The 16,989-nt window shown below is 38.1% G+C and overlaps 1 protein-coding gene across 30 annotated transcripts in view; it reads right to left on the reverse strand.

Annotated features, from left to right (window-relative positions):
- CD46 (CD46 molecule) overlaps window positions 1-16,989 on the reverse strand; it is a 53,498-nt gene that overhangs the window by 10,846 nt on the left and 25,663 nt on the right. For 9 of the 30 annotated variants that reach the window (XR_014814375.1, XM_084974558.1, XM_084974555.1 and 6 more), the window contains 3 exon segments: window positions 15,549-15,731; window positions 12,461-12,508; window positions 6,927-6,977 (listed from right to left, as the gene is read on the reverse strand). Coding sequence is in view for 27 of the 30 variants with exons in the window: in XM_084974558.1 (XP_084830684.1) it covers window positions 6,927-6,977; window positions 12,461-12,508; window positions 15,549-15,731 (282 nt within the window). In the remaining 3 variants the exon portion in view is untranslated. 30 annotated transcript variants of the gene reach the window in all.

Genomic DNA, 16,989 nt, shown 5'->3' on the forward strand with positions numbered 1-16,989 from the left:
CCAGGGCCCTGCAACTAGGAGTAGCCTACGCCACCTTGCTGCAGGTCCTTGCCACTGTCAAGGGCCCGGCAACCAGGCACTGGCTACTAGCCCTGCCCACTGCCTCCATCTCCCTGGAAGCACACACAGAACCTTAAAAATAAAAAGCAAGCTCTCGCGAAACACCCAGGGGCACTTGCACATATAAATATCCCTCCGAGACTACCGTAGTTGTTCCCCCTGAACTCACAGAATAAGAAAAATATAAGCGAAATGAAGACGACCAGGAACCATTCCCAGTTAAAAGAGCAGGAGAATTCTTCCCCTGAAGGAGCAAACAATGAAATAGACCTGTGCAGCTCAACGGACACGAGTTCAAAGGGACACAGCAAAAACACTGAAGGAATTAAGAGCAGATTACCAACAGTGATGCAGATTACTTTAGAAAGAAACTAGAAAATACAAGGGGAAGCCAAGAAAAAGTAAAAAATTCATTTGTAGAGATGCAAGCTGAGTTAAAGGCACTCAAGAGCAGAATGAATAATGCAGAGGAACCAATTAGTGACTTAGGAGATAGAATAATGTAAATCACCCCATCAGGACAGCAGAAAGAAGGCCAAATGAAAAAACATGAAAGCAATATAAGAGATCTATGGGATACCATAAAGCAGGCCAAGCTACACATAACTGGGATTCCAGAAGGAGAAGAAAAAGAAAAGGGGGTTGAAAATATATTTGAAGGAACTATGGGTGAAAATGTCCCAAGTCTAAAGGAAGCAGATATCAAGATACAGGAAGCACAAGGGGCCCCAAACAAGTTGAACCCAAAGAGGCCCAAACCGAGACATATTATCATAACAATGGCAAAAGTTAAAGAGAGGATTCTAAAGGCAGCAAGAGAAAAGCAAAGCGTTAATTATAAGGGAACCCCCGTAAAGCTATCAGCTGATTTCTCTGCAGAAACACTACAGGCCAGAAAAGAGTGGCAAGATATATTCCAAATTCTAAAAGGGAAGAATTTGCCACTCTAGCCAGCAAGATTGTCATTTAAAACAGAAGGAGAAATGAAGAAGTTCTCCAAAAATGAAAACTAAAAGAGTACAGGTACCAAACCTACTCTAAAAGAAATACTGAAAGGGCTTCTCCAAATAAAAAAGAAGTGAGAAGAAAGGATGGAAGAATCACAGCTGGAAAGCAGTTGCTTAAATAAGCCAGTATTTAAAAATTTCAAAGGAAAAAAAAACCTATCGTACAAGCAACAATAAACACAAAGAGCAGAAAAAAAAAAAAAAAGACAAACATGAACATATTAAAAAAGAACTTCAAAATCATAAAATGTGAGGAAGGAAAGGAAGAAAATCTAGACTCTTTTTTTTTTAAACAATGTGTTTGAGCCTATATGACTCTCAAGCAAAAGCAGAGAGAGGAAGGGGTTAACATACTTGAAAAACAGGACAACTACAAATCAAAACCAAACATTACATTTACAAAAACTATAAATAAGAGGACACAAAAATAAAATAAAAGGAAATCATGCAACCAAAAAAGAAAGGAACAAAGGAGAAAAGTACAATCGACAGGAAAACAAGGTTTAAAATGGCAATAAATACATATTTATCAATAAGTACTTTATCAATGTAGTGGATGCTCCAATCAAAACACACAGAGTGGCAGATTAGATTAAAAAACAAGAGCCTGCAATATGCTGTCTCCAAGAGCATAAACTCAAAGTGAGAGGACGGAAAAAGTTCATGCGAGTGAAGAACGCAGGAAAGCAGGAAAGCAGTGTGTGCAACACTCACATCAGACAAAACAGACTTTAAAACGAGGGTCATAAAGAAAGACAAAGAAGGACACTACTTAATGATACAAGGATCGATTCAAGAAAAGGCTATTACAAGGGTCGATATATATGCCCCTAAAATAGGAGCATGAATACTCCTATATCACAACAAATAGTAACAGACATAAAAGGAGAAACTGATGGGAATACTAGTAGGAGACTTTAACACCCCTCTCACATCAATGGACAGACCCTCTAGACAGAAAATCAATGAGGCAGCAGAGATCTTAAATGACACAGGAGAAAATTTAGACTTATTTGACATTTTCAGGACATTACATCCAAAAAAAAAAAAAATCAGTAAATACATGCTTTTCAAGTGCGCATGGAACTTACCAAGGATTGACCATATATTGGGCACAAAACTAACCTCAACAAATTTAAGAGTGTAGAAATTATTGCAAACATCTTCTCAGACCACAATGGCATGAAATCAGAAATCAACCACAGGAAAAGAAATAAGAAAAGACTGACTGCCTAAGATTAAACAACATGCTACTAAAAAACAAATGGGTAAAAGAGGAAATCAAAAGGGAAAATTAAAAAATACCTTGAGACAAATGATAATGAAAACACAACCATTCAAAATCTATGGGATGCCGTAAAAGCAGTGCTCAGAGAGAAATACACAGCAATACAGGCCTTCAACAGAAAAGAAGAAATACCTCCAATTGACAACTTAAGCTACCACCTAAAGGAATTAGAAAAAGAACAAATAAAACCTAAAGTCAGTGGAAGGGAGGAAATCATAAAGATCAGAGAGGAAATCAATAAAATAGAGGTTCAAAAAATAATGGAAAAAAATCAATAAAACCAAGAGCTGGTTCTTTGAAAGTGTAAACAAAATTGACAAACCTCTGGCCAGACTCACCAAGAAGAGGAGAGAAAGAACTCAAACAAAATACGAAATAAAAAAGGAGAAATCTCAAAGGATACTGCTGAAATACAAAGAATCGTAAGAGAATACTATGAAAAATTACATGCCAACAAATTTGACAACCTAGAACAAATAGTCAACTTTCTAGAGACTTACATTACAGCCCGCCCCCAAAATGAATCAAGAAGATATAGATCAACTGAACAGACCAATCACTAGAAGTGAAATTCAATATATAATAAAAATGCTCCCTATAAACAAAAGGCCAAGACCAGATGGCTTCATAGGTGAATTCTACCAAACATACAAAGAAGAACTTATACCCATCCTTCTTAAACTTCTCCAGAAGGTTGAAGAAAGAACACTCCCAAAGACATTCTATGAAGCCATCAGCATCCTTATATGAAAACCAAAGATACTGCTGAAAAAGAAAAGTACAGGCCAATATATTTGATGAATACAGATGCAAAGAATCTCAACAAAATTTTAGCCAACCGAATCCAACAACATACAAAAAACAGCATACACCATGACCAGGTGGGATTCATCCCAGGTGCACAAGAATGGTTCAACATACACAAATCAATCAATATCATATACCACATTAACAAAAGAAAAGTCAAAAATCACACAATCATCTCAATAGATGCAGAAAAAGCATGTGCCAAAATCCAACATCCAGGAGTTCCCAGCATGGTGCAGTGGAAACAAATCTGACTGGGAACCCTGAGGTTGCAGGTTCGATCCCTGGCCTCGCTCAGTGGGTTATGGATCCAGCGTTGCTGTGAGCTGTGGTGTAGGCTGCAGATGTGGCTCAGATCTGGCGTTGCTGTGGCTCTGGCGTAGGCTGGCAGCTACAGCTCTGATTAGACCCTTCACCTGGGAACCTCCGTATGCCGCCGGTGCGGCCCTAAAAAGGACAAAAGACAAAAAACAAACAAAAATCCAACATCCATTCATGATAAAAACTCTTACCAAAGTGGGTATAGAGGGAACATAATTAAAGCCATTTATGACAAACCCACAGCCAATATAATACTCAATGGAGAAAAGCTGGAAGCCTTCCCACTAAAATCTGGAACAAGACAAAGATGCCCACTCTCCCACTTTTATTTAACATAGTATTGAAAGTACCAGCCACAGCAATCAGACAAATGAAAGAAATAAAGGGTATCAAACTGGAAGAGACAGAGACGAAGTAAAACTGCCACTCTGTGCAGATGACTTAATACTATATATAGAAAACCCTAAGGACTCCACATAAAAACTACTCAAAGCAAATCAATGAATTCAGCAAAGTAGCAGGATACAATATTAACATTCAGAAATCAGTTGCATTTCTGTATACTAACAATGAAATATTAGAAAAGGAACATAAGAATACAATACCTTTTAAAATCACACCCCCCAAAATTAAACACCTAGAAATAAACCTGACCAAGGAGGTAAAAGACTTATATGCTGAGAACTATAAAACAGGAATTAAGGAAATTAAAGAGGATTCAAAGAAATGGAAAGATAGTCCATGCTCTTGGAATGGAAGACTTGATATTGTTAAGATGGCCATACTACTCAAAGCAATCTACACATTCACTGCAATCCTCATCAAATTACCAGGACATTTTTTACAGAACTAGAACAAGCAACCCCAAAATTTATATGGAACCATAAAAGACCCAGAATTGCCAAAGCAATCCTGAGGAACAAAAACCAAGCAGGAGGCATAACTCTCCCAGACTTCAGGCAATATTAAGAGCTACAGTAACCAAGACAGTGTGGAACTGGTACCAAAACAGACATACAGATCAATGGAACAGAATAGAGAACCAGAAATAAACCCAGACACCTACCTACAGTCAATAAATCTTCAACAAAGGAGGCAAGAATATAAAATGAGGAAAAAAACAGTCTTTCCAGCAAGTGGTGCTGGGAAACCTGGACAGCTGCATGTAAATCAATGAAACTAGAACGCACCCTCACACCATGCACAAAAAATAAACTCAAGACGGCTTAAAGACTTAAAAAAGTAAACATAGGCAAAACATTTTCTGCCATCAACTGTACAAATGTTTTCTTAGGTCAGTCTCCCAAAGGCAACAAGAAATAAAAACAAAAATAAACCAATGAGACCTAATCAAACTTAAAAGCCTTTGCACAGCAAAGAGAACCATAAAAAAAGGCAAAAAGACAAGCTACAGAATTGGAGAAAACAGCTTCAAATGATGCAACTGACAAGGGCTTAATCTCTAAAATATATCACCGACTTATACAACTCAACAGCAAAAAACCCAACAACCCAATTGAAAAATGGGCAGAAGACCTGAATAAACATTTCTCCAAAGAAGACATACAGACGACCAACAGGCACATGAAAAAAATGCTCAACATCTCTAATTATTAGAGAAAAATGCAAATCAAATCTACTATGAGGTACCACCTCACTCCAATCAAACAGCCATCATTAACAAGTCAACAAATAACAAGTGCTGGAGGGGGTGTGGAGAAAAGGGAACCCTCCTGCACTGTTGGTGGGAATGTAAATTGGTACAACTACAATGGAAAGCAGTATGGAGGTCCCTCAGAAAACTAAATATAGAACTCCATATGATCCAGCACCCCCACTCCTGTGTGTACACACACACAGACACACAGACACACACAACTGGGTCGCTTTGCTGTACAGCAGAAATTGACAGACCTTTGTGAATCAACTATAATGGAAAAAATAAAAATCTTCAATAAAATAAATTAAAAATAAAAATGTAGTTATCTTGTTGTAATTAGTTTAGTTCAACCGTCTATTATTACTTATGATTTTATTATAAATTTATATATTTTCCCTAAGTGGGTCTGTGGAATAAGTCACAAATGGAGTGCTATTAATACATCACATATATGCTATTTGCAGAGTCGTCACAAACAGTACCTTATTGTATCTTCATAGCTCCTATTCCCTCTTACTCCAAATTAAAACATAGTCCTAACTCCCAAGGAGATTCTAAAAATATAAATGAAACACCAGAGCACAGGGATAAAAACTATGCAAAGAAACAAAACCCTGGCAATAAGTAATACCCTCAAATCTTTTATTTAATCCTTTACCCATTTTTATTTTTATTTATTTACTCATTTATTGTGGCTGTGGTGAGCAGTGGCTTGGTGTAGAATCTCAGCTCCCAGACCAGGGTCTGACCCCGGGCCATAGCAGTGAAAGTTCCCTCGGGTCTAACTACGAGAGCACGAGGGGACTCAATACTACCAAACCTTAATGCCTAGAAATGCTCGTCAGCGGTACCTCTGCTGCTGAACTGCCAATATTTTTATTATCTCTAATTCAAGGTACAAAATGTTATGATCAGCTCTATTTCTTTTTTCACGTCATACATATTATCCAGTATAAGCATCTTAAGATGGCACTGAATTCGCCTGGCACAGTGGCAGTTTGACCACAGTGTTCCAAGGGAAAATACAGCAGGCCTCAAGTGCATTTTATAAAAAGATTAACTTTATAAAGAGAAGTAATAGTTATTTTTCTTCATTCCCTTTCGATAAATCTTTCTTCTTATGGCCACATGCATGGCAAACTGAAGGCCCCAGGTCAGGGATCGAATCAGCGCCAGAGCTGTGACCCGAGTCACAGCAGTGACAATGCCAGGTCCTTAACCCACTAGGCCACCAGGAAACTCCATCCTTATCAATAAATCTTCACATTTTATTGAACTGTCACAACTACACTCCATCAAGTTCTTTAACGTGTACTGTCTGAACTCTGCAAGCCAACATCAACGGTGACTTTCCAGCCTGTTACAGGGAAACTAACCCAACTAATAGCACTTTAAGGCTTGTGTAGCCCAAGTACCAAGAGCAAGAAAATTTATCTAGACATCACCAACACAAAGTAACACTGTCACAAGGAAAGCAAGGTATGCTTTATATATTTTAAACTACACATAACTATATTATTTAAGAAAGTAAACTTACCATGCTAGGAATCCTAAGTTGGGGAAATTCTTAAAAAATTATATTATCTACATGTATCTTTACATACTACCACTTTTATCTGTCATGTACCTGCACCTTTAAAATAAACAGTTTTACAATTAAAAATGGAACAATTATCAGCAGTTTGTGACAGGTTGTTTCTTCTCTAACTACCGACAATGGTAATATATACACATAGAAAACTAGTGCCTCATGATAAAGGGTTATTAACAACCAAAATAATACCTAAACTCTCAGCATCTTTAGGTGGTGATGCATCACTGGGACTGGGAGGTCCTAGAAAAAAGGAAAAACATAAGCAGAGGAAAGATGAAGGAGAAAAATAAAGCTTAAAGTCCTCTAAATTCATAGGTGTTGATTTTTTGCCTTTGTACAAAAATCCTTATAAATTTTCCTTATACGAACTGTATTAATTTTTTTCATTGAAAGTAGTATCAAAGTACTATAAATTTATTTCAGTATCAAAGCATTCTTCTTCCTGTCCATTAACATTTCCTGGAACAATATTCTGTGGTACAGTAAGCAAATGATAAATTTGCTTACTGTAAATGTCAGAATTAGCCTACAGATTCAATGTGATCATACTTAAAATACATAGGACAACACAAACAGGTAGAGGTCAAACAGTATGCTACTAGGAGTTCCTGTCGTGGCTCAGCAGTTAATGAGCCCGACCAGCATCCATGAGGATGTGGGTTCGATCCCAGGCTTTACTCAGTGGGTTAAGGATCCAGTGTTGCTGTGAGCTGTGGTGTAGGTCACAGATGCCACTTGGATCCAGAGTTGCTGTGGCACTGGCGTAGGCTGGCAGCTACAGCACTCACTGATTAGACCCCTGGCCTGGAACCTCCATATGCTGTAAGTGTGGCCCTAAAAAGACAAAAAACAGAACAGAACAAAACAAAACAAAAAACCAGTATGCTACTAAACACGCAATAGATTACTGATGTAATCAAAGAAGAAATTTTTTAAAAATCTGGAGAAAATGACAAAAACACAACAATTCAAAATCTTTGAGATCGAACAAAAGCAGTTCTAAGAGGAAAGTTGACTTCAGACTATACTACAAAGTTACAGTCATCAAAACAATATGGTGCTAGCACTAAAACAGACATATAAATCAGTGGAACAGGATAGAGCGCCCAGAAATAAACCTATTCACTTACAGTCAACTAATCCACAACAAAGGAGGCAAGAATATATAATGGAGAAAAGACAATTTCTCAATAAGTGGTGCTGGGAAAACTGGACAGCTACATGCAAAAGAATGAAATTAGAACAGTCTCTAATACCGCACACAAAAATAAACTCCAAATGTATTAACAACCTAAATGTAAGGCCAGATAATATAAAACTCTTAAAGGAAAACACAGGCAGAACATTCTTTGACATAAATTGCATTATATTTTTTGAGCCACTTGCTAGAGTAATGAAAATAAAAACAAAAATAAACAAATGGGACCTAAATAAACTTAAAAAGGATATCATAAACAACTCATGAAGCTCAACGTCAAAAAAATAAACAACTCAATCAAAAAATGGGGCAGAAGATCTAAACAGACATTTCTCCAAAGATATACAGATGGCCAAAAAGGACATGAAAAGATGCTCAGCATTGCTAATTATCAGTGCAAATCACAACTATATGAGGTATCACCTCACACTGGTCAGAATGGCCATCATCAAAAAGTCTACAAATAATAAATGCTGGAAAGGGTGTGGAAAAGAGAGAATTGTCATACACTGTTGGTGGGAAAGTAAATTGGTGCATCCACTATGGAAAAGAGTATGAAGGTTCCTTAAAAAAAATTAAAAATAAAACTACCACACAACCCAGCAACCCCACTCCTGGGCACATATCTGGAGAAAACCGTAACACTGCTCTAGAACACCCTAAGAGTTCTCATGACAAGGAGAACCATTTCTTTTCTCTAATTTTAAATTATACAAGATGATGGAAGTTCACTGAACTTATTGTGGCAATCATTTCATGATGTATGATAGCCACATCATTAAGATGTATGTTGTAAACTTTATACAGTGCCATGTGTCAAGTCTATCTCACAGAAGTGGAAGAAAAAAAAATTAAAAGATACATGAGGGCTTAAAAACAGTTTAAGATGTGATTTGCAACAGAAGGAAACTTTAACACAATAAAGGCCATTTGTTGAAAATCCGTAGCTAACATCATTCTCAATGGTGAAAAACTACAAGTTTTCCCCTTAAGATAAGAAACAACCCAGGATGCCTGCACTTGCCACTGCTGTGCAACATAATACTGGAGTCACAGATGAAACAATCAGGTAAGTAAGAGAAACAAGAAGCATCCAAACTGGGTAAGAAGAAATAAAATGATCTCTGTTCAAGATAACATGATCTTATAAAAGGGCAACTCAAAGATTACACACACACCCCCATACACACAGACACAGATACATATACACAAACCTGAGAGAATAAAAGAACTTAGCAAAGGTGCAGGCTACAAAAGCAACAAACAAAAATCAGTTCCATGTTTACACATGAACAATGAACAATCCAAAAAGGAAACTAAGGAAATAATTCCGTTTACAGTCATTATCAAAAAGAATAAAATACTCAGGAGTAAACTTAACACAGGAAGTAAAAGATTCATACAGTGAAAACTATAAAACATTGCTGAAAAAATTAAGATACAAATAAATAGAAAGACATCCTGTGTCCATGGATTGGACAACTTACTATTAGGATGTTAATATTACGCAAAGTGACTTACATATTAAATGCAACCCTTACTATCATCTTGAAAATCCATTTTGATGAAATTAAAAGATCCAACTTATAATTCATATGGAATCAAGGGATGAGCAATAACCAAGAAAAGCTCGACAAAGAAGAGCAAAATTGAGAAGGCTCACACTTCCCAGTTCCCAAACATACTAAAAAGCTACAATATTCAAAACAGAGTGGCACTAGCATAGAGACAAGACACACTAATGCAACAGAGAGCCCAGAAATAAACCCTTGATATATCGTCAAATGATTGTCTACAAGGATGCTAAGAACATTCAGTGGGGAACAACGGGGAAAGGCATTCATTTCAACACATGGTTCTTGGAAATCTGATTTCCTCATGCAAAAAAATGATGCTGGATGCTTACCTTACACCATACACAAAAAGTAATTCAAACAGCATCAAAGAACTAAACATAAGAGCTAAAGAATAAAACTCTCAGGAGTAAACACAGAGGACAATCTTCATGGTGTTGGAGCTGGCAATGATTTACTGGATGTGACACCAAAGGCACAGGAAACGAAAGACTAGATAAAGTGGACTTTATCAAAACCAAAAACTTTTCGGAGTTCCCGTCATGGCGCAGCAGAAACGAATCCGACTAGGAACTATGAGGTTTCGGGTTCAATCCCTGGCCTTGCTCAGTGGGTTAAGGATCCAGCGCTGCCGTGAGCTGTGACGTAGGTCGCAGACGTGGCTCAGATCTGGTGTTGCTGTGGCTGTGGTGTAGGCCAGCGGCTACAGCTCCAATTAGACCCTTAGCCTGGGAACCTCCATATGCCATGGGTACGGCCCTAAAAAGACAAAAAAAAACCCACTAAAATCTTTTTTGCATCAGTGGGCTCTATCAACAGAGTGAAAAGGCAATAACACACAGAACGGGAGAAAACGTCTTCAAATAATATCTCTGATAAGAGATTAGTACCCCAAATATACAATGAACTCCTAAAACTCAACAACAAAACAATTCAAAAATAGACAATGGACTTGAGTAGACATTTCTCCAAAGAAGACCTATAAAAGACCAATAAGCACATGAAAAGATGGTCAATTATTAATCATTAGGGAAATTTAAACACACACACACACAATGAGATGCTGCTGAACATGGGAAAAGATGTCTACTCTTTTAAAAAAAGAAAATAATGAGTGTTGGCAAAGAGGTGGAGAAATTAGAACCTTTATGTGCAGTACTGGTGAGAAGATAAAATGATGCAGCCACTGAGGAAGACGTTCTGTTGGCTCCCCAAAAAAGTAGGCACAGAACTACCACATAACCCAATGTATTTTTCAGAATAGCAAAAAGGTGGGGACAACTGAGGTGGCTATCCACAGATGAATCGATAAATGAAGTGTGGTACAAACGAACGATGCACTATTAGGCAGCCCTAACAGGGAACACAGCTCTGATACGCGCTACGAGATGGGCGAACCCGGAAAACCTCAGGCTCGATGAAATAAGCCAGAGGGGATTCCACTTCCTGACCCAGAACAGTCCCATTCAGAGAAAGTAAAATATTGGTCATTAGGGCAGGGGGGGAGGGAGAATGGAAGGTTACTATTTAATGGATTTAATGCTTCATTTTGAGATGAAGAGAAAGTTCTGGAGACAGTAGTGACGGTTGTTCAACCATGTGAATGTACTTTATGCCACTGAAAGGTATACTTACAATGGTTAAAACTGTAAAACAACCACAACAAATACAGCTGATCTAGAAAACTTAACAGAGCGTGAACATTTCTGAAAAGGATGTGTCCTGACAGAGTAAAACATATCCTAGTACTGCAATCCATTTGATGCTGGCACACGAATGGACAGAGTTCAAGGAAACAGATAAAAGATGACTAGAATGCCTATGAATCTACTTACTGTGTGATAAAAACTGGCACTTCAAAGCAGCTGGAGAGAAAGAATTTATTCGACAAATACTGCTGCTTAGCCACTGGATGGGGGTGAGGGGTAGAGTGGAGAGCGACCCAATCTCATTCCACGCACCATAAGGAATTTCAGGTAAACCAACAACATAATGCAAAGAATGCAATCAGGGTGCCTGTTTGAAATGTTCAGGTAATTCCAGCATGTGGGGAAGTACTGAGGCTTTTATAAGGACACAATACCCATAGCCCTTAGAGAGAAGACAGACATACGCAACTACACCTATAAATGTAAACCTGCACATATAAATGACCAGAGAGGAGAATAAATAAAATAAGGTATATGGCAACATTGTCATTAAAAAGGATGGGAAAAAACCAGAATACAATGCTGGTTCAAGACATTAAGTGGAAAAAGTGCAAATTTCAGAAAAAAAGGAACAGCATGATGCCATTTTTGGTTAAGAAAAAAGAGAAAATACCAAAATATGTGGAACTACATTATCTGGAGATGCTGACGTACAGGAAGAGATTAAAAGGACACCCTGAGCTACTAAGTGATGATGGGGAAATGGACTAAAGAAAGAGAAGTAACTTTTTACTCTGTGTACTGTTTTTTTCTTTTCTTTTCTTTTCTTTTTTTTTGGGGGGGGGTGTCCCTGGCATGTGGAAGTTCCCAGGCCAGGGACTGAACCCACACCGCAGCAGTGCCCCAAGCCACTGCAGTAAAAATACTGGATCCTTAATTTGCTGTGCCACAAGGGAACTCCATCTGAATGCTTTTATAGTATTTGAAATTTCACAAAATTATATTCATTTAGAATTTATGCAATTAAAAGTTATAAAAAGCAACATTTATCCAGTAACATAAAATCTTAAAAGGAACACTGACTTTAAGTAAAAATAAGGCAAAGAAAAAAAAGCCGAGGAAAAAAGTTCACTTCATGAATTCTGACAAATCAACAAGCAAAATATTTTAGAGACCAAATAGAAAAATGAAAAAAGGACTTGAATAAATAAATGCCAAGTGAAAAAATTCAGCTCCATTGATAATTAAACTCATCACCATGTAAAGTTCTAAGCAATATAAAGAGAATAAAGAATACTGAACCTGGATGGCTTGGTCCTGGGGTTGCAGGTGGATCAGTAGGCTTGGAATCTGGAAAAATATATTTGATTCAATTCTGCAGCCTTATCAATGCGAAATTCAAAATTATGGGTTTAATTTTGATTTTCAAAAAAGATGATTCTTCAAAATGATTTATCAAAATGAGAAATACACGAAAAATATATTCGATTCAATTCTGCAGCCTTATCAATGCGAAATTCAAAATTATGGATTTAATTTTGATTTTCAAAAAAGATGATTCTTCAAAATGATTTATCAAAATGAGAAATACACATACTTTCTAAACTTTGCAATTCCACTTCTGTCAGATTAACCTAAAATGTATCTTTACTTAACTACATAAGAATGTATGCCTGAGAATGCTCACTATAGCTTTGTATTATATAAGGGAAATCCTAGAAGTTAACAAATAACAAATCGCAAAAATAATGTGTTCAGAATACACATACGAATCTTTAAAAAAATGCCATCTACATAGTATCATAATACATAATTGTATCTTTTTCTTTTCCACATAGTATCATGACCATTTTTCCATATTTGCATAAGCAGATTTCATCATCACTGCATGTCATAAATGACCCTCTTCACAGTCTTTCTCTAACTGAAGATAAAAATGATGGACAGTCTCATGAGGAATTTTGATTTTTGATGTTTTAAAAAAGATCTTATTAACTTGTCCTCACAATCCCAATTCTCTCTTCTTTCAAACACAACTGTATCGGTATTTTTATTTTTATTTTTTTTTGTCTTTTTGCTATTTCTTGGGCCACTCCCGCGGCATATGGAGCTTCCCAGGCTAGGGGTTGAATCGGAGCTGTAGCCACCAGCCTACACCAGAGCCACAGCAACGCGGGATCCGAGCCGCGTCTGCAACCTACACCACAGCTCACGGCAACGCCGGATCGTTAACCCACTGAGCAAGGGCAGGGACCGAACCCGCAACCTCATGGTTCCTAGTCGGATTCGTTAACCACTGCGCCATGACGGGAACTCCATGTATCGGTATTTTTAAATCCTTCTGAAATGCTTATGATCAATCCTTTCAAAAGAGCGTATCAATAAACTTAGTGCATATTCCCACTAGGACCATGTCTGTAAACATGGGCGGGTCGATGAGGGTAGCTTTCACATGCAATCTTCACACACCATCTGCCGAAAAACCATCTCTTTCCCCACAAAACTCCTCGGCGCTCATCAAGGTACTCGAGGAGGCTGCTGGGCACCGGGTCTACAGACATTACAGCAAGGTGTTCTCAGCATCATCTCAACATCAATAACTCCCCTCAAGCCTCTAAAATATCAGGACAGTAGGAAATGAATTAGACGCCAATAACTGACATCCTTTGCGCTGTTAAACAACGGGAAATCAAGCCCCATGGAAGCGATGCTCCTCGTGTGAGAAGGGCGACACCAGGACCCAGGGGGCCGCGTCCCAGGCCAGTGCTCTTCTCCCCCTTCCTCTGGTCTCTGGCTTCTGCCTCAGCCAGAGAGCAGCCCCGAGAGCAGGAGCGTGACTTCTTCCGCACGTCCCAACAGTCCCTCAAGTCTTGAGCAGAGCAGATGATCAGGCGTCCCTGCCAGAAATGACCCACTTCCTGTTGTAAGTAAGGACTTTGCCTGCCTTTCGGCTGCTATGAAATTTACTTTCTGTTGCCAAATAAAAAATGCCCAGTAAAGTGAAAAATAAGAATTGAATCAGGTGCGGTTTGGTGGGGGTGGGAGAAACACGGGACCAGAGAAATTTCCCGGTTTATAATATGAACCAAACTGGCTGCAGTTCGTGAAATGAAAGAGTCCTGGACCCAGAAGATACCTTTGTAAGGTCTCCACAGACCACTCAAAATGAACAAAATAGCAATGCTGCTGACACAGAAAACATAAATGTTTACAATTAGACATCATGGATCTTCTTCTGCACTAATTCACTAAGCACTTCACTAAGCACTTCACATTTAAGTGCTTCCTAATGCCAGGTACTGTGATAAGCACTTTAAATGTATCTTATTTTAGGAGTTCCTGTCTTGGTGCAGTGGTTAACGAATCTGACTAGGAACCATGAGGTTGCGGGTTCGGTCCCTGCCCTTGCCAGTGGGTTGGGGATCTGGCGTTGCCGTGAGCTGTGGTGTAGGTTGCAGACGCGGCTTGGATCCCGCGTTGCTGTGGCTCTGGCGTAGGCCGGTGGCTACAGCTCCAATTAGACCCCTAGCCTGGGAACCTCCATATGCCGCGGGAGCAGCCCAAGAAATAGCAACAATAACAACAACAACAACAAAAAAAAAAAAGACAAAAGACAAAAAAAAAAAAAAAAAATGGAAATCCGTTAAAAAAAATGTATCCTATTTTAAACTTACTATCACTCTGTAAGGAAGGCCTGAAATCATGACACATGGAAATGAACCTGTTTTAATTTTACTTAACTTACCACCTGCTTATATCTGAAAACTATTGCAAATAATGCTATAATCACTAAGCTTTTTATAACAGCTAAAATTTCTGTTAATAGGTTCTTCCTCCTTTCATTTCCAAAACTGATGAGTGAAAAATCATAGGAATCTTAAAGATTTAAAAAAAAAAAAAATCACAATGAATTTAAAAGACTTTGACATGCATAAGCAGGACGTTATTAAACCTGAGACACTAGGAGTTGGAGGTTGGGTATTAGGAGGAGTTGACTCTGGAAAACAAAAGAATGCAGATCAAACACTTGGGGATTACTACTTTCTTCTCATTAATATGATTTATGCCTTTCGTTTTTGACTTATTTAGGTAAAACTTCCTACGCTTTAATTTACTCTGAAAAAATGGCTGCCATTCATTTTTAGGTGTGAAAATGCCAAACAGGAGAAATGTAGATGCGTATATGATGTCTATAAAATGCTAAGACCCTATAATGACGTACAGAATCACAACAGATTCCTTTGAGAATCTGAAGTCACACAATGACCACAGAAAGGAATACGAGACAGTTAAAAACAACAATTGTTTCTTTACAATTATTCTGTATCACTGATACTTAACATCAAAGAAATAAAATACAGGGGAAAAAAGGAAAAGACAATATTTATACCTTTGATACATTGGGGCATCTCAGGCTCCCACGTGCTGTTTGCACCGCAGACAATTGTGTCTCTGCCATGAAGGGTAAAACCAGCATTGCATTTAAATACAACCTCTGCTTTGTAGTAAAATTTTGATCCAAATCCTGATACAATTTCTCCATTTGGGACTACTGGATATGGACATTTGACCACTGAAAAGTAGAGAAGTTCCAGAATTAATGTAAAGCTGCTTTTACCTAAGGCCAGAAAAACTAGTGCAGAGTAATATTTTCCAGTGGGGAGAAAGAAGCAAGGAATGAAAAGCAAGATGTTAATTGAAAAAACAAACAAAGACTTTATTTGTACATCTGAATTCCAGGCAAATAGTTTTAGAAAAATCTAACCATGCTTTTTTTTTTTTTTTTTTTTTTTTTTTTTACCTAAAACAAACTATTATTATTATCTCTTTGCTTTCCTACGTTCACTTTCTATTAGTGACAAGTTTTGAGAAAGCTCTGACTACCAGATACAAATTCAGGGTAAGTTCAAAAGGAACTTTAGATACTCTTTAGTTCTAGGATTTTTTTAAGCTCATGCTGACACTAATTATGGTACCCTGCCCTTTTAGAGAGGTGGCGGAGACTTTTCTGAGAAGCTAAAACTTGAGCTCAAATTTAAACTCAAAAAGAAGCGAGCCATGCCAAGACATGAAAAAGAGAGCTCTGAACGGACAACACATAGGAACTGGAATGTTCAAGAAATACAAAGACCAGCGGGGTTTGGGCAGAGTTTTCCAAACATTTTGGACTGCAACCCAAGGATCCAGAAACACATTTTGCCTGAGAAACACACACGCCTGAGATAACGGTAAAAGTGAATACCTGGCCTTTATACCAATGGACTCTGGTGTTTTCCATTTTACTCCTTAAAAAGTAAAATATGCATCTAGACCCGCTAGATGGACTTCGGGATCCATTAATGGGTTTGGCAAAGTTTGGAAAAAACAAAAATTGAGAACCTCTTATGAGATTAAATCTGAGCAGGATCTAAGTGGCAGATAAATATATACTTTAGCCTTTGAAACCCAGACGAGCGGTCCTCCTCCTTTCCTGTGGGTCTGAATTCCCATCAGGCATCGTTTCTCTTCAGCCAGAAGAGCTTCCGTTTCAATTCTTGCAGCGCAGGCAGCTAATGACAAATTCTCTCAGTTTGTGTTTATCTGAAACTGTTCTTCCTCCACCTTCGGTGGTGAAAGACGTCTCCCTGACCCAGAATTCTAGGTCAAGCGCTTTATGTTCCTTTCAGCCCTTTAGCAGAAACGACTGTCCTCCAGTCTGCAGGGTTACTTGAGAAAAGTCCGTCTGTCGTTCTCAATTTGGGGTGAGGAAAGGAGGGTGTAACCTGCTTAGGTTTTGTTGTTTTCCCCTCTCACGGGCTGCTGCTTTTTCTTTCTTGTTTTCAGTAGTTTTA

The sequence above is a fragment of the Sus scrofa genome, chromosome 9 (assembly GCF_054392235.1).
Source record: "Sus scrofa isolate SSC_HxYL_T2T_F1_AM1 chromosome 9, Sscrofa_HxYL_maternal_Yorkshire_Landrace_v2.0, whole genome shotgun sequence".
Lineage (NCBI taxonomy): Eukaryota > Metazoa > Chordata > Mammalia > Artiodactyla > Suidae > Sus > Sus scrofa.